Here is a 23,293-nt window from a genome sequence, read left to right as displayed (position 1 = left end):
AGATCCATATATAAACCCAGCATATGAAACTATATACAGTAAAAAGAGGTTGGGGCCTCCCCATTCCTACCAATCTTCAACAGTAGATCTCCTGTGGGCATTATAACAGTTTAAGTAATTAGAACAAGGTTCTAGCCAGTGTCTATCCTTCTGTCCTTTGACATAATTTTGCTGCTGGGGAAGGACAAAACTTTTGACCATTCCGTCCTATATGACAGACAAAAATTGGCATATAAAGATATTAATCAAACCCATCCAGGTCTACCAGCAAAATATCCCCCCCCCCCCTCGCCACAAATAAAGGAAATAGCATCTCAGAGGGTCTAGATGTCGGGAGTATACTTTCAGATCCCCTAGGATCGTTGCACCCCATAGCAATGCCCGAGAAAACATTCTCATGGAGGTTGAAAGTCAAGACGTGGTTGTCACCTTTGTTCTCCTGTACTTCCAGCACGTCACAGATCTGTTTGTCGTACGTTTCCAGGTGTTTGAGCGCCTGTTCCTCCATCCCCGCCTCCTTCATGATCATCATCATGTACAGGAGAAGCTCACTGTGTTCATATTCCACAGTTTTTACCTGTAGAACAGAACATGACAACATTATCATCATGTACGGGAGAAGCTCACTGTGTTCATACTCAACAGTTTTCACCTGTAGAACAAAACATGACAATCATCATCATGTACAGGAGAAGCTCACTGTGTTCATACTCAACAGTTTTCACCTAAAGAGCAAAACATGACAACAATTATCCAGGTGTTTGAGCGCCTGTTCCTCCATCCCCGCCTCCTTCATGATCATTATCATGTACAGGAGCAGCTCACTGTGTTCATACTCAACAGTTTTCACCTGTAGAACAAAACATGACAACAATTATCCAGGTGTTTGAGCGCCTGTTCCTCCATCCCTGCCTCCTTCATGATCATCATCATGTACAGGAGAAGCTCACTGTGTTCATACTCAACAGTCTTCACCTGCACAACAAAACATGACAACAATTATCCAGGTGTTTGAGCGCCTGTTCCTCCATCCCCGCCTCCTTCATGATCATCATCATGTACAGGAGAAGCTCACTGTGTTCATACTCAACAGTTTTTACCTAGAAAACAAAACATGACAACAATTATCCAGGTGTTTGAGAGCCTGCTCCTCCATCCCTGCCTCCTTCATGATCATCATCATGTACAGGAGAAGCTCACTGTGTTCATACTCAACAGTCTTCACCTGTACAACAAAACATGACAACAATTATCCAGGTGTTTGAGCGCCTGTTCCTCCATCCCCGCCTCCTTCATGATCATCATCATATACAGGAGAAGCTCACTGTGTTCATACTCAACAGTCTTCACCTGTAGAACAGAACATAACAATCATCATCATCATGTACAGGAGAAGCTCACTGTGTTCATACTCAACAGTCTTCACCTGCACAACAAGACATGATAACAATTAGGGGTGGTACCAGTACAGAAAATTCAGGTATGGGTACAGTCCAGAGGATCAGGTCCTGGTCTGGAACTGACCCGGGACCAGATTTTCTGTGGAAACTTGTGAATGGGTGATACTAAAACAATTGGTCCATTTCGCTACAAAGGATTCTGTTTGGTGGAGTTAATCCAACTTTCACTGGCATTTTAAGATCCTATCTTCATGTAAACAACACTAACTGCCTGTCAACTTAGACCAAGTTTGCCAGTAAAAACTTGGTAAAAAAGACTATCAACTCTCTTTTACTTCCCTGTGGACTGGTAAGCCCCAATGTCTTCATCTTCACTAATCAGTCCAAATTTGGTCCACTGATTTTTTTCCTGGACTGGTCCAACAAGGAAACCTGTACCAACCCCTAGTAAAAAATTATCACATCTACATTCATACAGCTCACTGTGTTCCTACTCTACATTTTTCACCTATAAAACAAAATATCACAATGAGATAACAAAACCAGAAATTCAGCTGCTGTACCTTACATATATAAAGCTGACTGGGTTTGAGCCTGTTCTAGTTAATACCAAACAAGTATGTTATGGTAAGAGAAGTGAACCATTGACTTACCGCTTGAGTTTTTCTGAACTCCTCCAGGATCTTGAGCGCCATGTCGTAATCCTTGAGTAAGTGGTACGCAATCGCGTAACCGATCCACGACGCTCGCTGTGCTGGTCTCAACTGGAGAAGCTGTAACCTCGTATCCTACAAACAACAACAACAGCAATCACATTTGGAGCAAAAACAGAGTTGTCTTCAGGAGCCATCCCTTTGTCTTAAGATAGAAATGTGCTTGCTGGGATGGACAAAAATTGCAACTTGTCTGTCAAAAAATAACTTGATGAAACAGCTGAAAATACATCTTGGCGAGCTTGAACTGACAGTTCAACTGACAATGAAAATCAACAACACAGGCTCCCAAACAATGAGCGGGACAGAAAAAAAATTCTAAGCTGGGGACAGTCATGAGCCAAGATTAAAACTTAAGAAGGGAGACAAAGACATTCAAGCATTTCAACAGCAATGTTTAAGTGGATCTTGCACCCTAGCAGTACTTTCAGGTACTGCAGCATTACAGGCTGACACCTCTTTCTGAATGTAGGGTAGTACAGAACATAGACAGCTGGTCTGCACAGAAAAATCAAGGACCCCAAATTGGGACCTCCAGATGGCTTGGGACTTGTTGAGCATGAAAAGCTATATTATAGCACATGATAAGGCTAGGGCTATGGCATTTAGATATTCACAGAGACTAAATATTTCATGATATCATATCTTCTATTTCTTATTGGTTATCTTTATATTCTATCCACCTTCCTCCCTAATTATCATGCACAAAGGATGATGCAGTGAGTCTATCGCATCAGTCAGAGGATGAATAATATTGATCCCAGAATAAACGTATCGATCCCAATCCTTCAGGCTGTTGGTAAAAATGTCAAATCTTGACTTTGAACTGCTGTGTTCTTGCCAGGCCTTTTCAGCATACTGGGGCCGCTACACTGTGATTTTGATCCCCTATGCTGTGATTAGGGCCCTTACGCTGTGATTTGGGCCCCTACCCAAATGCAATATTTAGGACTTGTTTTGTAACAAAAAAATGTGAAAAAATGGCACCCACTCCTCTCTGCCTATCTTTACTTTCTGCATGTCTCATGGCCATGGCTAAATGGCTGCAGTTCAGTCATATCCAGGACCCTTAATTTCTGCTCCCCCCTATCGTACACAATGGATACCCAAAGGAAGAAAACCACTCACTGCTTGTCCTCTTTTCCTTGCCCAGGACTCAATGGCTCCATTCTTTCATGCCCATGATTACACTTAGACATTGCTGATGTCATTCCCATAGGGTACATCTAAAGGAAGAGGAAAACTCACCCTGTACCCCTCCAGGTCCCTCATCTGGATCTGCAGCAGGGACAGGTCTCTCAGGATCTGCAGGTTGTCCTGAGGAAATAATAACATATCAATAAATTTGCCGTGGCCTTTTTGTTGATTGGGAAGGCAAAGTCAGGAATAGAATGTGACCAAAATAGTAAATTTGCCATGAAGATGCAAAACCTACTATCATCAAAACTTCTACCTTAAACTCTTAGTTTGACCACAAAAGGGTTAATCACTGCAAAACTAAGGACAGAGACTACTTTTTATGCTTGCAGAATCGTCAATGTCCAGCACTGTTGCATGTAGACTGTAATCTGGTAAGGTTCCCCATGAGGACAGAATTTTATGTTCAAGTTAGTCTTAACTATAATGGGACTTTCTGTTTTCTGATCTATAACAATTCATATGGCCCAGTTTTACTTTGGGCCACTCTTTGTTTGCAATTGGGTAGTTTGTATGTTGAATACAAAATTTGTTGCAATTCAACATGGAACAAGTATATAATACTACAATTTGGAATGAGCTTGAGCCTTACCTTGTCCCACTTGAGAGCGTTCCTGTAACATTTGATGGCCTCGTCGTACTTCTTGTCTGAGCGCTGGAGAAGTCCGAACACGTGCCAACCTGGGGACACTGGGTCAAGGAAACTACACAACACGCTTTGCAAAACTGGGTACATGGCAAAAATCCGTCTATGCCAATGTTTGAATCATTACTCTATGCTTTACCATGACTCAATTCTTACACCAGGACTTTTTTCATTGATAGCTGTGACTTAAGACATGTGCCAGGGCTCAAAATACAGTGTGCGTGTGCACCCAAATACTTTTGCAGGTTTAAGACATCAAAGTATAGTAGTATACACCATATTCTTGACATGCAAATGTTGGAAAGATAATAGAATGTCTGTCATAGTACTTGAAGGTGGAATTGAAATTCATTGAAATTTTCGACACTCCAAAACTGTATGTGATGCAACGGTTCCCAAATTTTTTCTCCCGTACGGTGAACCTGTAAATGCTATGCCTTCTCTGTCACAACCAGTAGACCAATTGAGATCACTTTCACTGTTTTCAATAACAAACTTGAACTTGACTGCATGTAAGGATACAGACATGGCTCTTGAGATCATTGCGCAGCCCCCTTCTGACATACTCGTACGCCTCCTCCTTCCTCCCCAAACAGTTCAGGGTCAGCCCCTTCATAGCCAGGGTTTCTGAAAAAATAGCAAACATTATTTATTAATTCTTTATTAATCAAACAACAGTGAAAAATAACTTCACGCATTACTATATAGCAAACAATTCAGGGTCAGCCCCTTCATAGCCAGGGCAGGCCTCAAACTTAACTTTTTTCCCTACTGTCCCGCATTGTCCCAAAAATAAATTTCAACTGTCCCGAAGTGAGGATGGACTGTCCCAACCCTATTTTCAGAAATTATGTATTACAACAACTGTAAGTCAGAGTACGCACGCCTGACAACCGCGGGGCAGGCTTTTAGCTAGGAATTTTTTTAGGGTGTACATCTGTAATGTGTTGTACTTTCCGCACTGCGCGGCAGAGCCGCGCGATGAGCGCCGAAGGCGCGAGCATTGTAGGGGGGTCCGGGGGTATCTTCCCCCGGAAAATTTTAAAATTTAAAGACTCTGAAATGCTATTTCCTGCATTTTGAAGTAGAATATAGCCAAATTTTTGTCTTTGCTGCAAAACTGCTTTTGTCCTGAGAATGGGAGGTATGTGTTCTTGATTTGAGGTGGGTATGGCTTAAAGAATACATGAGGTAATTTTCAAGTAATATAACACTGATTCCTTACAATATAATGTTTCATGAGTTAATACATACAATCAGGGAGAGTAAATTAACATTACAGTTAAAGGTGAAACTTGACTGTTACATATATAACAACAGCAACCTAAAGAAGTCTACAAGAAAATCTGCAAACCAACAGAGGAGAAAGTGTAGCCAGGACTGCCAGGTACATCTTATATTTCTTTTGTGTATCTACTCTGTTAAGAACATAGCTGAAAATAAATGCACTGAAAAGTTACTTGTAGCCTGTAACATCACCGTTGTAACTTTACACAGTACAGAAAAATGTGTACAAACATTTAATTCATTGAAAATATATAGCAGAAAAGATGTGTTCCAAGGGCAAATTAAGCGAAATTTTCTCAACAAACAACATCCATTTATCAAATTAAATATTTTAAAAATAAAGACTGCAACAAAAGTAATATCTCAAGTTACCGTGAAAAAATCGCGACCTCCGTTCAACATTTTCTACGAATTCAGTGCCGACACCGCCCCCCTCCCCAGTATGTCATCGTCACATTAGCTGTTATTTTTCCCACATTCCGCCGACAAACAAGCAAAAAAAACCTCCAAAAAAAATCCTATACATGTACTTATCACCAATGACTTCAGGCATTCGACGAGTTTTCGTAAACAAATCAAAGTTTTTACGCTTCCCTGCGTGATTTTTCCCGCGAAAACAGCGGGGATATCAGATATTCCACCAATAATGGCCCCTGGGCGCGCTACGTCACGCCGAAATGGCCAATGGGGTGTGACTCTCGCGATTCGCGAGATGTGAGTGAGTGCGAGATTGCGCGAGACTTGAGGTAGAATCACCCAAAATGGCGGCTCGGTGCGCCGGAATCGGCGAATTTGAACTTCGAGCGAAGTTTCCGGGGGAAAATTCGTACCAAAGGCGTATATCCAAAAAACAGGGCGTACATTTTACGGCTGTACGCATTGCTAGCTAAAAGCCTGCCGCGGGGAGATCGGACATTCTGATGTTGATTCGTTTTCCTATTGTCCCAAAAGTGTCCCAAGAAGATTTTTCAGTTGTCCCGGCCTAAATTTTAGTGGTCTCGGGACATCGGGACATAGTTAACTTCGAGCCCTGCAGGGTTTCTGTAAAAACAGCGTTCAATATCAACAATATAAACAACGGCAAAAAATAACTTTACATATTGCTATAGAGTTATAATAGCTCATGCATTTATGACATTTCTTAGAAATCTTAAACCAACAATAACCAGCTGTTTAGCTAAATCTATTGACAGCTACATGTATGACATGTCCCTTCCACTTAACAAGCAAAAATGGAGTTACAAAAACTGAACTCATGCCAAAAAGTTACAATAGAGATACAATTTTGTTTCGTAAGTCAACAATCTACCAGCTACTGTCCCCTGTAATTTTTTCTTTCTTTTGTCAAGCCAATTACGTGAAGCTATACTTTTATACTTTCCGTTTTATCATTTTCCCCTTTTCCAGACAAGCATAAGACTGGCATAAATGAATTACATATTTTACTAAATGATTAAACTCCATTCAGCAGTGACTAAGCTTGAGAAAACAGACACTTGGTTAAACTTGTCACCCCACAGGGAGAAGGCTGTGGTAGCCTGAGTATGTGGGGAATGACTGACACTACAGCCCTGTGTTTGTTGTGTGTAGGACTAACACTACATTCACGGATTACACAAGTAGGCCAGCCAGTCACCACTACCAATAATACATGTATCATTGTACATGTCATGAACCAATCTTGCTTTACTCTGAAAATTTAAAAAATCTGAGGTTTGTGATACTGTAAAAGTTTTTGGGGATTCCATTTCGCAGTAGCAGGAAAATGGAGTGTTCGGAGTGGTTTTGAGTTCATGGTAGCGCCATACACTGCAGACACATACTGTACTGCAAAAATGTTTACGTGATTTTGAGTTTTTGAGTGAAACCATGAACGTAAAAACACCAGGAACATTACTGCACTTACAGTATATGTACATCATTTAATAGCCTGCTGCTCATAGCTTTCAGGAATCCTTTTATGCAAGGAATACATTAGAAAGGAATAGAAAATATGTAGTAGCAATTATCATTATGCTCTATTGTTGCTGCTACATACTGAAATTCTCATGTTCATTGCTATGTGTATATTTTAGTCTGATGTTATAAATTTACATTCAAATTCTTCTGAGGAATACTAGAATGTGGCAGTATTCATTTGTCACCAAAAAATCCAATAAGAAATACGAAAAAATATTGATTAAGATATTGACTAGATATGCCTCTGCAACTGTACGCTGAATATCAAATACATATTGCATATTTCTGGAAAGGGTTAAGCCTACCCAAAAAAAAGTCTAGGGTCAGCAGGTTTTTATAGGGCATGTAGGGAAACAGGAAACACAACATTTTTTCCTAGGCCTAACTATAACCTAGTCAGTCAGCAGGGAGCATGTTTGAAATACAATCTACAAAGAGATGCCACAGGAATATCAAAACTACTGTCAGTAGACAATTGACCTTCAGTAGATACAGATCTATAGGCATGCTGACAGATAGGCAAACCATACCCCATCTACATCAATAGAACCTACAGCCCTAAATGTCAGGCTCAAAAATATCTTAGACCCTTCGGTTTGTTGACAGACAGAAAGACCTCATCTACTTCAGAACCTTCAAGCTGGAAAGCATCTTAGGCATTTCCTCCAAAAACCAATACATATGTACAGTATCAGAATAGGAAATCGAATGATGAGACTGTAATGAAATTCATACTGAATATGCTATACAGTTGATATTTCTGGATAAAAAGACCACTCCTCATCTTCTTCAATGGACCCTAGAGGTCTTAATGACAGACTGGAAAGCATCTTAGACCTTTGGTTTTGTATTAGAGTAGAACATTGAAACAAAATTTGCACTGAAGGTGTAATACAGTTTATATATTGCTGGATAAAAAGTTGCGAAGCAGCTGTTTAATATTAATAATTCATATTCTAGACATTCTTTTTGATCATAGATCTATACATCCTGCCACTAGCTTTGATCAGCTCTGGTATGAGAGAATATGACTGTAATACTAATAGCACTTATGAGTACACGAGGTTAGTTGGTAGATTTATTTCCTTTATTCCAGGCTTTAAAGTTTAACTAAGTTTAACAAATGGGTTTGTCTGATCAGCTTGTATAGAGCAGTATCATCATAATCAGTAATTTTAACTTCCTTGCATGGACAATTTGTCTGGATAAGCCAGTTGTGAGGATTTGGTACTCAGTTTTACGTCTTGTGTTTGAGTATGTGCATAAAATTGTGATTCATGTACAAATTGCACATACATATAGACAGTTACCACCTTTTATAGTTTACAGTTGAAGGCAAACCATTTAATATAAAAAGCATCCATAAACATTGAAGTGAACATTGATGGGTAATGCAGTCTACCAGGCAGGGTTTCTTAGTAGTGAATTCTACCACTCTACATTTGCAGTAACATCACACGCAACACATAAAACATGCTAGCAATGATTGTTGTGTAAAAAACAAAATCACTGCTATTCTTTAGATATCTACAGACAAGGTTTATTGTTAGCTGATGTCACGGATGTCACAAAAATTTTTAGCTATGAGTCTGAGTATGATACTTTTTTTTAATAGTACCAGTGTTTCTTTTTCCAAACTTACAGAAAAGCTAATGGCACCAACAGTTAAGATCTAAATTACAGCTCTATTCAGGAAGTGAAAGTGTTGGTGTTTGCTGTTCAAACTTACCTCCATGCTCAGAATATTTGGGATTTCCCAGGATCTGCTTACAGAACTTGAGTCCGTTCTTGTACTGCTTCTGCTCGTAACATTTCTGGTGGAAAAGAAGACAAAACAAGGGCATCTGTGACTAGGTGTTGGATGGAAGGAAGTTATAAAGTCATTGGTACCTTTGGAGGTAATGTTTAATAATAGTTATCCAGTTTCTTGTCAATAAACAGGAATCGTGGGTATATATTGAAGATGAAGGCCCCTGACTTGTAAAAAAAACCCATGTTCCAATTCGCATAACAAAATCAAACCATTCCCTGCATATGACATCTGTATTCAGATGCAGAACTTGTTCTAAGGCATAACAGCGTATAAGTTCATGCAGAATGCAGGAGGATCAACTCCCAGACCCACCCACTACCGTTTATCTGTGCACTACATTTTTTATGGACCAATGAGAGAGATGATTTTTGCTTGAACATTTATTTGTATTGACAATAGATATCGTACTTGATAATGTACTTGATGCTGTTCTTTTTAACCAATAAACCCTTTCATAGAGATCAGAACGCATGTGCGGTGACAGGAATTCTAGATAATATGTCAGAAGTAAAGGCCCAGAAAAAGAAAACAAACCCGTCTGGACATTGTTATATGCAAATTGAAACAATGGTCGACACAATGCGGATTGCCTGTTTTCTTCTCTGGGCCTTTACTGTTGACATATTACCTAGAATTCCTGTCCCTGCACATGCGTTCTGATCTCTTTAAAAGGGCTTATAGTTTTACCTAATCAACTAGTAACGAAGTTGTATTTGATGCTGCCCTTTAACCAATGTTGTCAGTAGATTGAGCAGAAGTGTATTTCTGTATTGTGATGCATTTGAACAGGTGCATGTAAATCCTTTATAATTTATATTCACCATTTGTGGTTTAGAATATCTGCCAATGATTAATGTAACCAGGTTACTGCAACATCTGAGTAACTAGGGTCATAGTGAGGTTCTATACGGTTTGTTTTGGTGCGACCAGCTGCCCTGGTGTGCTCTAGGTACGGTATTTTTCAAATTAGAAGTCATTCATCACAAACGCGTTCACCCTGTCACGCGGAAGCATATAAGGCAAGGCGGTGTCACACCAGGCACGTTCATGTTTCACTGTTTTCTTAGGAGGTTCGTGTCTTCTGTTTTCAATGTTCCTCGTGTCTTGCTGACAATACAAGCTTAAGAGACACATGCAGTACTTAATAGAGGGTGTCTGTGGGCATGATAATAGTCTAAAGTAGGGTATGATTACAAAGTGAGAAGTCAAAACGCATTTTCCTGGTCTGACCGCCCACCCCCCACCCCGGCAGTGCGTGCTAAGTCAGCACGGACTACATGCACATTTCAAACGCCTGCCGCCACGTCCGTGCGCACTCACCAATATTCTCTTGAACAGAGCGTTTTCCTTGGGCGGCAGAGGTGTGGACGCCATGGCTGGCGGCGCTGTGAGGAGCCGAGGGACGAGGAAAAACGGCCTGACTGGGCAGAGAAGAACCACGCGGTGTCTGAAACTCGCAAGATGGCGCCGACCACACCACTGCGCAGGCGTCAACATGACACCCGTCCCGAAAATTCACAGAAAATCCGTTTTTTTCCTAATATTATAACGAAATACTCCTTTTTATTACAACTATCATACATGATCACCATAATACTGGTAGAAATATGGATCCTTTGGAATCAGAAATACCGTGGACTTGACCTCTGACCCTAGTTCAAATTTGGCGCGGTTGTTTTCAAAATGGCGACTTGTCAGTCAAGTTTTCGACTTTCTTACCAAACAACGACTCAACAACTCGATTTTGATAGAATGTCAAACTCCTTTACTTCGTAACTGATCCCAGGCGTTCGTGTGAGTATAACTCTGACTTCTAAACGTGCAGATCGCATTAGATTGCAGGTATTGTGCACTGTTTTGATCTGATCAAGGAGGTTAAAAAGATCTGATTTATCAACATGTTCTTTTTCTTGAGGATAAATAGGCGAAGAAGGCTGCTGCGTGTGATAATGATACTACCTTCTTTTGATGATGATACTGTTCTAAGATGTCAGATTGGTTTCCTTCGAGTTCTTCACTTCCATGATTTTAGCAAATTATGAAATAAGTTCATCAAATCACCTAAAGGCAAAGGCGAAACGTCCAGGCCACCTGCCACGAAATGTCCTGATACTAGTGAGAGCCTTATAATTTGTGTGCCCTGGTCACTACAGCCTTACAGACTCCAGAATCCAGCCATGGAACCACCAGAAGAGTTCCCCTTCCCCTTTGAGCCATACGACATCCAGAAGGGGTTCATGACCAAGCTGTACCAGACTCTGGAGGAGGGGAAAGTTGGGATCTTTGAGAGTCCGACAGGCACAGTAGGTTATTTTACTTGATGGTCAGTGTAGGAGAGCAAGGATGGAGCTTGCACTCTCTGCTTGCCCGGTCAAGACTGAGCTAGGGACATCCAGGTCCCTTTCCCTTTATTGGGTCTAATTCACAGCAGATGTCATAATACTGTCAAGGGCCAACTGCCCGGTCTGCCTAAACACCACAAACGACCACAAACAACTCAGAAACACCACAAACGACCACAAACGACTCTCATATGCAGTGTATATGGGAGTCGTTTGTGGTTGTTGTGGTGTTTCTGAGTCGTTTGTGGTGTTTAGGCACACCCCCAACTGGCCACACATGGCCTACCATTACAATCGGTAGGGAGCAATCAGGCATGGCAAGTGGCGAAAGCCGTGGGTCTCGTCCCCAGGCGAAAAAAACACTGCTGCCAGCAATATTAAGTATGAGAGAGAGAGGTGTGTCTTTGCCACATTGTAGTTCTAGTAAGACATCCCACCATGGAATGACTCTTAACACTGATTTGCATTGTGCCTGTGCAGGGTAAGTCCCTGAGCTTGATCTGTGGAGCCCTGAAGTGGCTGCAGGACCACGAGGACAGGCAGAGGAGGGAAGTGGAGGAAATCCTGGATGGGGCCAAACAGTCGCCGTCCTCAGAACAGTCAGTAACACCACTTGTTTGAGCAGCTAAGACATGTTAAATGTTTGAGGCCAAGAGGTGCAATGGCCTAGCTATAGGGCAGAAGACTGTTTGCTTCATTAATAAAAATGTTGTAGGTTCAAACTCTGGCTGGGTTGTGCCAGAGACTGAAAAGGTGGTGTATACTGCTTTCTCTGCTGAGAACTCAACACATAAAGAGTATGAGCATTGAACACACTGCTATTGGACTTCTCCCCTATTGTAGTGACCTGTACATGTATGTGTGGACCAGGAGCTATACAAATAGAGATGGGCACCATCCCTATTAAAGTATGTTTGTATACACTGAAAAGTGTAGGTAGGATTTTGATGAACTGCTTGAGGCCAGCAAGTTTCCACTTTATTAGATAAAATCACTGAATATCATTAGTACAAAATCCTGCTTTTTTCCTCAGAAACAAGGACTCAGCAGAGTCGGACCTCCCAGCAGCACCAGACTGGGTTCAGCAGTTTGCAAAGAAAAGGGAGGCAGAGGAGAGGACTCTAAAGTCAAGGGTAAGATGTTAATGAAAACCCCTGGCACACAGTCAACGAGCTTTGACAAAGTTTGTAGTGTCCTAGAAAGTTGTGAGATTTAAAAATCCCCTCAAAATTTATCCCCATCACATTGGATGGGGATCTGAAAACTGCAAATATCAGCTGATGTCTAAAAATTATGCAATGATGGAGAAAACACCAGGTGTATTACTAACAAAAGATTAGATCTTGCAGACTTGTTGGCAGACCAATTTTCCTGCTGTGGGATTAAGGATTCTGTTATCTTATTGTATTAAGTTGTGAAATTAAGTTGATTCTTAGGTTCCTTATTGTGAGTTTATTGTGATACCCTTAGCTCATTGAGCTAATCTTCCTTATGAGATGAATTCTTGTCTTAACCAACAGGAAGAGCAAGAAGCCATAGTGAAGAGAGAGGCAAGGCTGGAGGAAATCAGGAAAAACAACAGAGCTAAATTTTTCAACAACAAACGAAAGGTACTACAGGAACTCTAATCACTGAGTGGAATTCATTGCTATCAAGTGCATTAGGCACATCCTCAGTAGATAAGATTTGTAGTCAGATGTGCAAGATAGGTTCAAACAACATTTTTTTTTTTAAATCAGGTTCGTAGGGCCTGATGTTGCCATCATGGTGATGAAGAGCGGCCCATAGCGATAACTGTAGCAGCATCTCTTCTCCCTATGTCAGAAACATCAAGCTTAAGCAAGCTTGACTTCACTGACTCAATAGGCAAAGCAGGGGTTAGATAGATGTGCAAAAGTTAAGTGTGACGGGTCTTTCAGTGTAATATAACCAGCTGCATGCTGCCGTGCCGCGTGCCTGCGAAACTGGTGTGTTACACAAAATCTTATTGATACAGATACAAATACTACAACAAATGTTATTTAGAAATCCTGTATGGTTAAACAAAAATACTAGCATGTGAGGAATTGATCAGAAAGACTGGGGGAGGAATTGCTTTGTTTAGATAGGAGTGTGTGAAAAAAGTTTGTAGGGGATTTAGAAATTTTATTTGTACTACGAACAAAGTAGAGAAGAACAAAAGATTGGAATGTTGTCTACAATTGGTGACAAGAGTGTTGACTTAAAATGCACACAGTCAGTCCGTATCTTTTTCTTAACTGACGAAATTTCTTTGTAGAGGAAAGAAGGTGAAAAGACAGAAGGTGGGGTGGAAGAGTACCTTAATTTTCTGTATCAGTACCCACCCCTAGTGTTGATCTAGAAAATGCACACAGCCAGTCTTTTTGACTATCTTTTTAACTAAAGCATGTTTTTCTAAACTGACAAAGTTTCCTTGCAGAGAAAAGAAGGTGAGAAGACAGAAGAGGGGGAGGAAGAGTTGATGAAGGATGACCCTTCAGCTGAGGGTCCAGCTGAGAAACAGGAGGATGAGGAACTCCTGGTGGATGACTACAGGAGTGATGAAGAGGACGGGGCAAAACAGACAAGGTGGTGGTCCAATGAAGTACTAGGTATAGTAACACTGTTTCGCTGTCCTGTATACAGGCATTCTGGTGGGTCATTGTGACATGAAATATGACCAATTATTGATAACTGGCAGTGATGAAGGTTGATATAGAGGGGGGAAAAGATTATTTAGAGATGATCCCCAAAAATGAATGGCCAGTGATAAGTAATCTTGAGTCTTTTCTTTAACATTCTAGCTCAGAGGATGACAAGGAAGAAGAGGTACACATTACAAAGGTAAGTTTTCATAAAACACTTTGGTTGTAGCTATTATACCTCTCTTGAAGACCAGGAATAGTTAAGGTACCACACATATGACAGTCCTGCAGCACAATATGTTTGGAGTAAACCTTTCTTTATCAATCTTGCCAGCTTAACATCAACAAAAGTTTGACCTTAAAGTTCTATATTCCTCGTGATTTAAAAAAATACATTGGGTACTAATATATTCTACAATGTAAAATGTGTAATCAATTCATGTTGCAATTGAAAGATATTTTTTTAATCAGCTCTTGAATGTAAAATCATTCTTTCTCCAGAGGTAAAAGAAAGTTACATGTATGCCAGGTCACATGGGTCACTACTGACCAAACATGCAGATGGACATTTACACAGGATGTTACATAAATGATATTGCAGTGTTGATATTGTCTGGAAACTTACCTGACAATTCAGGGGACACAAATATCATTGTAGTACATGTAGTGCAGTTTCCCAGCTGCTCACTAGGTGTCGTTTTTGTGCCTCAGATCTACTACTTCGGCCGGACCCACTCCCAACTGGCCCAGTTTGTCAGGTACAAATGTCACGTAATACATGTAGTTTCCCAGTTGCTCACTAGGTGGCGTTTTTGTGCCACAGATCTACTTCTGCAGCCGGACCCACTCCCAGCTAGCCCAGTTTGTGAGGGAGGTGCAGAAGAGTCCAAATGTTAAAATGTACTAGACTAGTGTTTCTGTACCAGTAGTGCAGTTTCCCAGCCGCTCACTAGGTGGCGTTTTTGTGCCACAGATCTACTACTGCAGCCGGACCCACTCGCAGCTGGCCCAGTTTGTGAGGGAGGTGCAGAAGAGTCCATTTGGGAAGGATGTCAGGGTGGTGTCTCTCGGGTCCAGACAGGTATGATGTTTTACATTCCTTACTTCTTAGTTTGCAAAGGATAGACTCCAGGTTAGCAATATGTAAAGACAATTCAATCTCTGCAAATAAGATTGGGTGATTACTTCGGGAGTTTTGAGCTACATCCATCGCTCTTCTTCAGCATCACTAGAAATAGTAGAATGAACAGTTACTGGTAGAACATTTTATCTTGTGTATACCATGTTATACATGTAATCAAATGACTCAACAATGTTAAATTGTGCTTAGACTGTTTTTGATAATTGTTAGTTACATTGTATTTGAATTAGTGATGTATAATTTGCCATTACCTAGTATGTATTTTGTCCATATCTGTAACGAGGACAACAGACATTCATCGAAACGTCGCCTATTGTCAATAAAAAACTTAAACGGTTATTCAGTCAGTTCCTGACGAAAACCCTATTTTCCCCATCAGAACTTGTGCATCAACGACTCCGTCAGGAAGCTGGGATCCTCTCACCTCATCAACGACAGGTGTCTGGAGATGCAGAACAACAAGAAGAAGGAAGGTATGTGTGAGGAGAGGGTTGTAACTTTTGTGAAAAATTGAGGTTTTGTTTTAGGCTGCTGCATTTGTGTGTGTGTCAACATATGTATGTCACTCACCCAACATGCACGCTACTGGAAAGGGTTACAGTCCTTAGGATGGTACATTAAGCCATGATCCACTGTTATTTGTGCTTGCAAAAAAGAGCTAGAGGAATGTCCCAAGTACAATGAACCTGTAAAGACTGTAGTTACCTTTGCCAGAATGGCTAAGGTTATGTTTTAGGCTTGTGAGTCTGTGTGTCTGTCTGTGTGTCTGTCTGTGTGTTAACAGTATAACTCAAGAAGCCTTGGATGGATCCCAATAATATTTGGTAGGTGGGTAGGGGTCGGGAAAACGAAGGTCAAGTTCGATAATGGGCCCCCTAGCGGCTTGCTAAGGTACTGCAGCAAAACCTCAATTTTTTTTATCTCGTGTTCTGGACCTGCTGTGGTTATGATTTTTGAGTGGTAGATAGCCCTTGGTGCAGAGAGTAAGTACTTTAAGTTTGGAAACCCCAAGCGGCTTGTTTGGAACTGCAGTCGCCTATTTCCTTTCAAACTTTGGACGAGATAAACTCGAGAACGTGTGATGGGATCGTCATGGTTTTTGGTATGTTGATAGCCCAAGTAAACAATGTACATAATGGAATACCATTTATGCAAATCAGCAACTATTTTGCATAATTAATGAGGAAAGTTTATAAATCCACTGCATTTCATGATAGGTCTTTCAAACTTGTCACATATATAGATGAGGAAGAGAGAAATATCAATGCATATTAATTATGCAAATAACGGCCTCATTTGCATAATTAATGAGAAAATATAAACGTGTTGACGGATCGTCATGGTTTTTGGTATGTAGATAGCCAAAGGGAAGACTTACATGATGGAATTATAATTATGCAAATCGACTGCTAATTTGCATAATTAATGAGAAAAGTTTGGAAATCCACTGCATTCCTTATAGGACTTTCAAACTTGTCACATTTTTAGCTAAGAAAGAAGGAAGTATCAATACACATTTATTATGCAAATGATGCTTGATACAATTTAATATTATTATGTAAATCTAATCTGCATAGGGATCTAATTTGCATAAACAATGGCGAAATGTTATGAACCAACTCCAGGCATATAAAATAAAATGTAATGAGTAACACATTTATGTCTACAGACATCATTCTACATAACAAACCTGGTTTATTTGGCAAAGGTATGTGTTCGTTGAACTCTAGTTTACATATCTTCATGTCTTCTTCGTCTGTCATTTGTCACGACCAGTGGAATATTAACTCTTCTGTGAGCTAAACTGGAATCACAATTGTATCACTTGCTTTTTAACTCCTACTGAGAGAATTACACAACTGAATATATATCATACACATGTTTTTTACTTTCCAAATAACACATTACCCATGTGTTGTGTTGTATATCTGAAACACAAATACCTGATCATGATGATGATTGCACCCATCACAGAGTCCAGAGATAAGTGTGATGAAGCTGAGAGGAAGCAGAAGAGAAAGAGGAAGGGTGAGTCAGCAGGCTGTCCCTTCCACCAGCACATCCCGACCTACAGTGACGAGGTACTGGCTGAGGTACGGGACATCGAGCAGCTGGTGGTCAAGGGGCGCAAGATGGACGCCTGTCCGTACTACGGGACAAGATACTCCATCCCAGCTGCACAGGTCTGTCACTCAAATTGATAATGTCACAAATGCAGGGCTGTCTTCAGGATCCATCGTTCTAACTTGAGTACCATCCTCCTTTAGTGACCACTGGCTCAATTGCTTTTGCTTGCTAACCACTGTTATGGCTGAATGTGATCAGGTGACAGTAGGTCTTTTAAATCTTTCCCACACCTTTTGGTATATAGGGGCAGTGCCTTTCTCTGTTTCTATAGCCCTTGGGCCACACATGTCCACTGCAGTACTTAGGGGGCTGGTTGTGTTGTGTGTTTTACTTCCATACTCATTCTTATAAGTGCTAAGAGTGTTAAGAAGGAAAAGCAGTACAGTATGTACAATTCTTTAAGCCTTTAGTATAGCTTCAATGCCAGGCGAATACTTTTAATAGCATAGCTAGTTCTTAACAGTCAAAAGTATAGACTTAGCCAGTTATAATTTTCAGTGGTTGTATAGAAACGTTCATATGGTCCTAATTTGCGTCCTACCTTGGCCTGAATTCTGGATATCTGTCTGAATATGATCATGTATCAAAATATTGGAACAGCCAGCAGACAATTATTCCAAATATGTCCCCCCTCCCCCACTGGCAAAATTAACCAGGTGTCAAGATGATATGAAATATCACTTGTAAGAGTTTCTTTGGCCAAGAGGTCGTTGTCAGATGTATAACTATAAGTCTGGGTTATTTATAGCTGGAACATGTGGGAAAGGTTGGTGCTCTGTAACTCTTACATTTAGACTGTCATGCATGTCCTTAGGCAGGGGGTTGATGGGAACATCCCCACTGCACTGACAGATGTTACCTGAAAAGAATGATCCTCCCTTGACAAAATTGTTATTGACAGTCTCTATTTCTGACTTTGAAATCCTCTCAAAAATGCAGATTGAAACGTTTCACTTTTAGAGTGTTCAATATTCACAATTTTCCCAGGACCTCCCTAGAAAGCTTAACCAGATCCAAACCTATAATTGTAACTATGTCGTCTCAGTCTCTTTGTCCTCGCATCTAATTGTGAGAGAGGACAAAGACACTTGGCAGCTAGCTTTCGAACAGGTCTGTCTCCAGGACCCATCCTTCCGTCTGAAGACAGAAATTTGCTTTTTGGGACAGAAAGTAATTTACCCCTTTCGTCCCCCAAATGACATGAAACTGTTCAAAATGTACTTTCATAAGCTTAAAATGACATATTCAACAAGGAAATCAACAACATGGGTTCCAAAACAATGAGAGGGATGAAAAAATTTAAGCTGGAGACAGCCCTGGTTTGGATACCTGGTTACAGAAAGGTTGTACCTTTGGTGCTCGCTGGACCCAGAAATCAAAAAGATCCCCCCACCCCTCAAAGACAATTCCTGGCTACAGACGTGTCCTATCATGCTGTGTTGATCTCAGGTCCCACTCCTCCTAGTGCAAGCTGAGTAACGTTAATCTTATAAACAAGCCCCTCCCCCATCTTCATCCACATGGTCTGGTGAAAACAGATCTCCTGTGGATGTCATGTGAGGACAGAAGGAAAATGTCCAGACTCTGCATGATGTACAAAATGACAAATGAACTGGTGGACTTGCGGACTACTACATTTTATAAGTATCAAATACCAGGTCAGAAAAAAACAAGAACCAGTTAAGACTACAAGTACCAGAGTTAGCACTCGGCACTAATGAGGAAGAGTATGGAAGTTAAACACACATCACTACCAGCGGACCAGCCCCCTGCTACAGTGTGTATAGTGACTTGCACAAATGTGAGGCTCAAGGGCTTCGAAGTGGAGATGGGCGCCACCGTATGCATCTGTAGATGTATGGGCAAACTTTAACTTTAACTTTAATTGGTACCCACCCCTAGCCACTACACTACCTTTTGTAGGCTTTACACTAAAATAGAACTCTGCCATTGTATAAATGTCTTTGTTTTCCAGCTGGTAGCCCTCCCGTATAACACACTTTTGCACAGACACTCTCACAGGAACTCTCCGGCATCAGGGGAATGTTGTCATCGTAATACATAAAAAAAACATCATACAAATGTCTTTTTTTTCCATCTCCAGCTGGTAGCCCTCCCGTACAACACACTCCTGCACAGACACACCCGGGAAGTCTCTGGCATCAAACTGGCGGGTAACGTGGTCATCATCGACGAGGCCCATAATCTGGTGGACACCATCACTGGTATACACAGTGTGGAGATCACTGGGGGACAGGTGAGGACGGCTCAATGGTCTTTTTTTGTTGTTATTGGGTGTGCCAACTACGGTACTCTCTCTTCACACCCATGGACTGAATTGTGAGAAGCTTCCAATAGGCTGGACTAAATCGCAAGGGTCTGGAATGGCTATCTCAGGTAACCACAATACGACTGTCGCAAGGGTCTGGAGCGGCTGCCATTTGGTGCTAACTCAGGTGGCCTCAATACGACAGCAATTGCTCTTTGTGTGGCCAAAGGACTGTAGGGTTAAACCACTCATACTGAGAAGTGTTGTGGGTTCTTAACATGCTCAAGGTATGGCTCTTCTCAAACACGGGACCTCCATTTAAACCTTCTATATGAGGGACGACCCTAACCAAAGCTAGGTGCTCATTTTCACCTAAGTGCCTTAAGGACACAAAATCAGTGGCACATCAACGAATTCGAGCCCAGAACCTCTGGGTTTTGAACACCCTGCCGATTGTGCCACATGACCACACTTGTTATCTCATGCAGAAGCTTTTATTAAGACCCTGGATTCTTGTTTGTCAGATGTTGTTAAAACTTAGACAGGAAGTTTTTCATCTGCAAAAAAATAACACAGTCATACTCGGTTATGCCCTATATGTGAAAGGTCTCCAGTTCAAAACAGCCTCGCAGATGTTTTAGGCTATCAATGCTGTAATAATTATGTAAGGCCAAGGGGACAAAAAAGTTAGACAGGAAGTTTTTAATCTGAAAAAAATAACACATTCTTGGTTATGCCCTTTTTGTGAAAGGTCCCCAGTTCAAAACAACACTGCAGATGTTTTGAGCTATCAATGCTGTACAGTAATAATTATGTAAGGGGGAAAAAGGTCTCCAGTTCAAAACAGCCCTGCAGATGTTTTAGGCTATCAATGCTGTAATAATTATGTAAGGCCAAGGGGACAAAAAAGTTAGACAGGAAGTTTTTAATCTGAAAAAAATAACACATTCTTGGTTATGCCCTTTTTGTGAAAGGTCTCCAGTCAAAAACAACCCTGCAGATGTTTTAGCCTCTCAATGCTCTGTGATAATTATGTAAGGGGGAAAAAGGTTGCCAGTTCAGAACAACCCTGCAGATGTTTTGAGCTATCAATGCTGTAATAATCATGAAAGGCCAAGGGGACAAAAATGTTTGACAGGAAGTTTTTCATCTGCAAAAAGTAACACATTCTCGATTATGCCCTTTTTGTGAAAGGTCTCCAGTTCAAAACAACCCTGCAGATGTTTTGAGCTATCAGTGCCGTAATAATTATGTAAGGGGACAAAAACTTCCCGTTTCTCGATGTACTTGAATATGATACTATTTCTCAGCTGTGCCTAAAGCGTGCAGCCGTGCACATAGAAACACTAGGCCTAGGAAAAAAATGTTGTGTTTCCTGTTTCAGTCCAGAAAAAATTAGGGTCCTTAGGTTTATCTTTTTTAGGCTGGCCAAAACTCTAGTATGATATTACAATACAGTTCAACAAGGTAAACTGAAATGCATGGGAACACTTCTCTTTCAATGTCAAACTAGAAAGTTGTGTATAATAGATACATTTATCCTTCATTAGATAGGACAAGCAGTGTTTTTACTTCAATAGGAAGCAGGCTGAATAAAAATTCTAACTGGAAGCTATGTGACTCCACTGTCGACCAAACAAAAGTCTAGGGTCGGCTGATATTTCTAGGGTTGGTAGCCCGAAAACAGGAAACAACAGTTAAATTTTTTCCCTAGGCCCTACTGGCAGGAATGCTGCAAAGCTCTACATGTGGTTCTTATTGTCCAAATTGATTCACTGCTGAAATCATCTCACCTGAATTAACCGGATGGGCTTAGCCCCAGTGATCCTATTTAAGCACATGTGTCCCTTTAGATAGCCTCTCGCTAAGTGAAACATGTCGGCATTCTATCTTCTAACCACCCCCATCACTGAAATCACCTGTCACTACTTATGCAGCTGACTGAGTCGTCTTCCACTTAGCTAGTTCACCTTTACTACGGGTAACCTACATGATCCGTTTTAAAATTAATTAGGGATTCCAAGTTGACAGACAGTACTTTTGAATTGCAATGCCGGTACCTTGAAAATATTGCCATTTGAAACCACCATCCATGGACTTGATATCCTTAAATAACCCGTTTCCAAATACAACAGATAAAGGTTACCTCAGGGTAAAGGTGCCACTATGTTACATAGACATCTAGGGCTGCAGCAATCTTGATTTCCCAGTTTTGGGGATTTCCCTTCCTTAGTTTTCATCTGTATTCCATCCTCCTGCTATGAGTCAATGTTTGTTTGTTTGTTTATTTGGATCTCCAGTTAGACTTTGTATTTGTTCCTGAGTTAAATTAACAGCCATTCCTTAAAATGCTTTGGGTGTTGCCATTTACTTTTCAAAATGAAAAAGGAAGAACAAAGAAAGCAAAATATTTCTGTTTCTATCAATTTATGACATAATTTTTCCAGCTGTGCAATTCCTTTGTGCACTCCTCTATACTAAGTCATGAACAATATGAATGATAAATAACATTGCAGTTCACTGTCATATTTTCTGTGTATGTGTGAGTGTGTGTTTGTGTGTGTGTGCTTGTGTGTGTGAGTACATGTGTGCATGTATGTGTGTGTGTGTACGTGAGTGTGTGTGTGTGTGTCTGCATGTATGTGTGAGTGCGTGTGTGCACGTGTGTGTGTATGCGCGTGTGTGTGTGTGTGCGTCATAAGTGCATCATGTTACATCCCCTTGACTCTCCCATCTGTTTCAGATTGCCCGAGCTTACTCCCAGCTCACCCAGTACTCGCAGAGATACAAGTAAGTAGCCACTGTTAGGCTTGGGGCTGTTTTCTGAGAATTCCACGAATTCAGACCGATTTGGAACAGATCATTCTAAGTGATTTAAGTAATTCAGAACAATTTGTTGGCAAATTTCCGATCAATTTTATCAATCTGAAGATCTAGATCACCCCTGTTTTGATGTTGCTGTGTTTGTTGGATTTTATTAATTAAGTGTTGGATTAAAATAAGGAATATGGAGTTGTGAAGGAATGTGAACTTACACCCAGTTTTCCAACATCTGTTGTCTGAGTTATTGGGTTGCAGTAAGGGGTCTACCGAAAGTGCGAAAAGGAACGAAAACGAATTTTTACGGCACTGTTTTAGGCTGTTGTATTTATGTGGCTAAATTATTCTCTGAAGATCAGCGAAATACAAGGAAACAGAACTGAGATAAGAAAGTAAGGTATAAAATTCAGTTACTGGTGGGTGATAGATAAATATCGATTAATATACATTATCAAAATGAGGCAAGATTGTAGCGTTGTTGTTGTATTTGGGTGGCTTCTGTTCTCCCAAGATGGGATCCCCGGGAGCGCCGCATGCATATGACCTCCGATTGTTTACGTCTAAAAGAAGTCCTGTCTGGAATGATATGCTAATAAACTGCTGCCCCACAAGCATGACAGCTCCCTTCAACAGGGCCCACAACATGGTTTCCTGGAGACTGGAGACTTATCTTCTTGCTCGTTCACGACAAAAGAAAAGGTGTGAAAGGATAGACATGTATACATTGTACCAAGGAGCTTTTATCCTGTTGTACCATGAGTATTAATCATTTTGGCGGGAAGAAAGGCGCCAACGTGAGGAATTTGTGCAAAGGATATTGGGAAACTATGGAGAGATTTGGCGGGTGACTCACGTCACCCTTGCGGGTTCGGCAGAAAAGAAGTCTTTGGAACCAGGCCTCGAATTGTAGGCTTCGAACGGGGCTGGTTTTTAT

The 23,293-nt window shown here is 40.9% G+C and overlaps 2 protein-coding genes across 5 annotated transcripts in view; one reads left to right on the top strand and one right to left on the bottom strand.

Annotated features, from left to right (window-relative positions):
* LOC118418908 (N-alpha-acetyltransferase 15, NatA auxiliary subunit-like) overlaps positions 1-10,524 on the bottom strand; it is a 24,280-nt gene extending 13,756 nt beyond the window's left edge. For 3 of the 4 annotated variants that reach the window (XM_035825046.1, XM_035825043.1, XM_035825044.1), the window contains exons 1-7: positions 10,336-10,524; positions 8,932-9,016; positions 4,479-4,583; positions 3,903-3,991; positions 3,362-3,430; positions 2,054-2,188; positions 430-577 (exon numbers count right to left, since the gene is read on the bottom strand). In XM_035825046.1, coding sequence (XP_035680939.1) covers positions 430-577; positions 2,054-2,188; positions 3,362-3,430; positions 3,903-3,991; positions 4,479-4,583; positions 8,932-9,016; positions 10,336-10,512 — 808 coding nt within the window. In that variant the 5' untranslated portion in view covers positions 10,513-10,524. Of the gene's footprint in view, positions 1-429; positions 578-1,411; positions 1,427-2,053; positions 2,189-3,361; positions 3,431-3,902; positions 3,992-4,478; positions 4,584-8,931; positions 9,017-10,335 lie in introns of all 4 variants that reach the window. The other variant, XM_035825045.1, reaches the window with a different exon arrangement.
* Positions 10,525-11,174: 650 nt separating this feature from the next.
* LOC118419268 (ATP-dependent DNA helicase DDX11-like) overlaps positions 11,175-23,293 on the top strand; it is a 53,200-nt gene continuing 41,081 nt past the window's right edge. Inside the window, exons 1-11 of the mRNA XM_035825615.1 lie at positions 11,175-11,318; positions 11,838-11,956; positions 12,391-12,490; positions 12,878-12,967; positions 13,798-13,946; positions 14,162-14,201; positions 14,976-15,083; positions 15,523-15,616; positions 17,118-17,326; positions 19,375-19,527; positions 22,283-22,329. Of these exons, the coding sequence (XP_035681508.1) occupies positions 11,193-11,318; positions 11,838-11,956; positions 12,391-12,490; positions 12,878-12,967; positions 13,798-13,946; positions 14,162-14,201; positions 14,976-15,083; positions 15,523-15,616; positions 17,118-17,326; positions 19,375-19,527; positions 22,283-22,329 (1,235 nt within the window). The 5' untranslated portion in view covers positions 11,175-11,192. The remainder of the gene's footprint in view (positions 11,319-11,837; positions 11,957-12,390; positions 12,491-12,877; positions 12,968-13,797; positions 13,947-14,161; positions 14,202-14,975; positions 15,084-15,522; positions 15,617-17,117; positions 17,327-19,374; positions 19,528-22,282; positions 22,330-23,293) is intronic.

This window comes from Branchiostoma floridae, chromosome 7, assembly GCF_000003815.2.
Source record: "Branchiostoma floridae strain S238N-H82 chromosome 7, Bfl_VNyyK, whole genome shotgun sequence".
Lineage (NCBI taxonomy): Eukaryota > Metazoa > Chordata > Leptocardii > Amphioxiformes > Branchiostomatidae > Branchiostoma > Branchiostoma floridae.
This window is presented reverse-complemented; position numbering and strand designations above follow the sequence as displayed.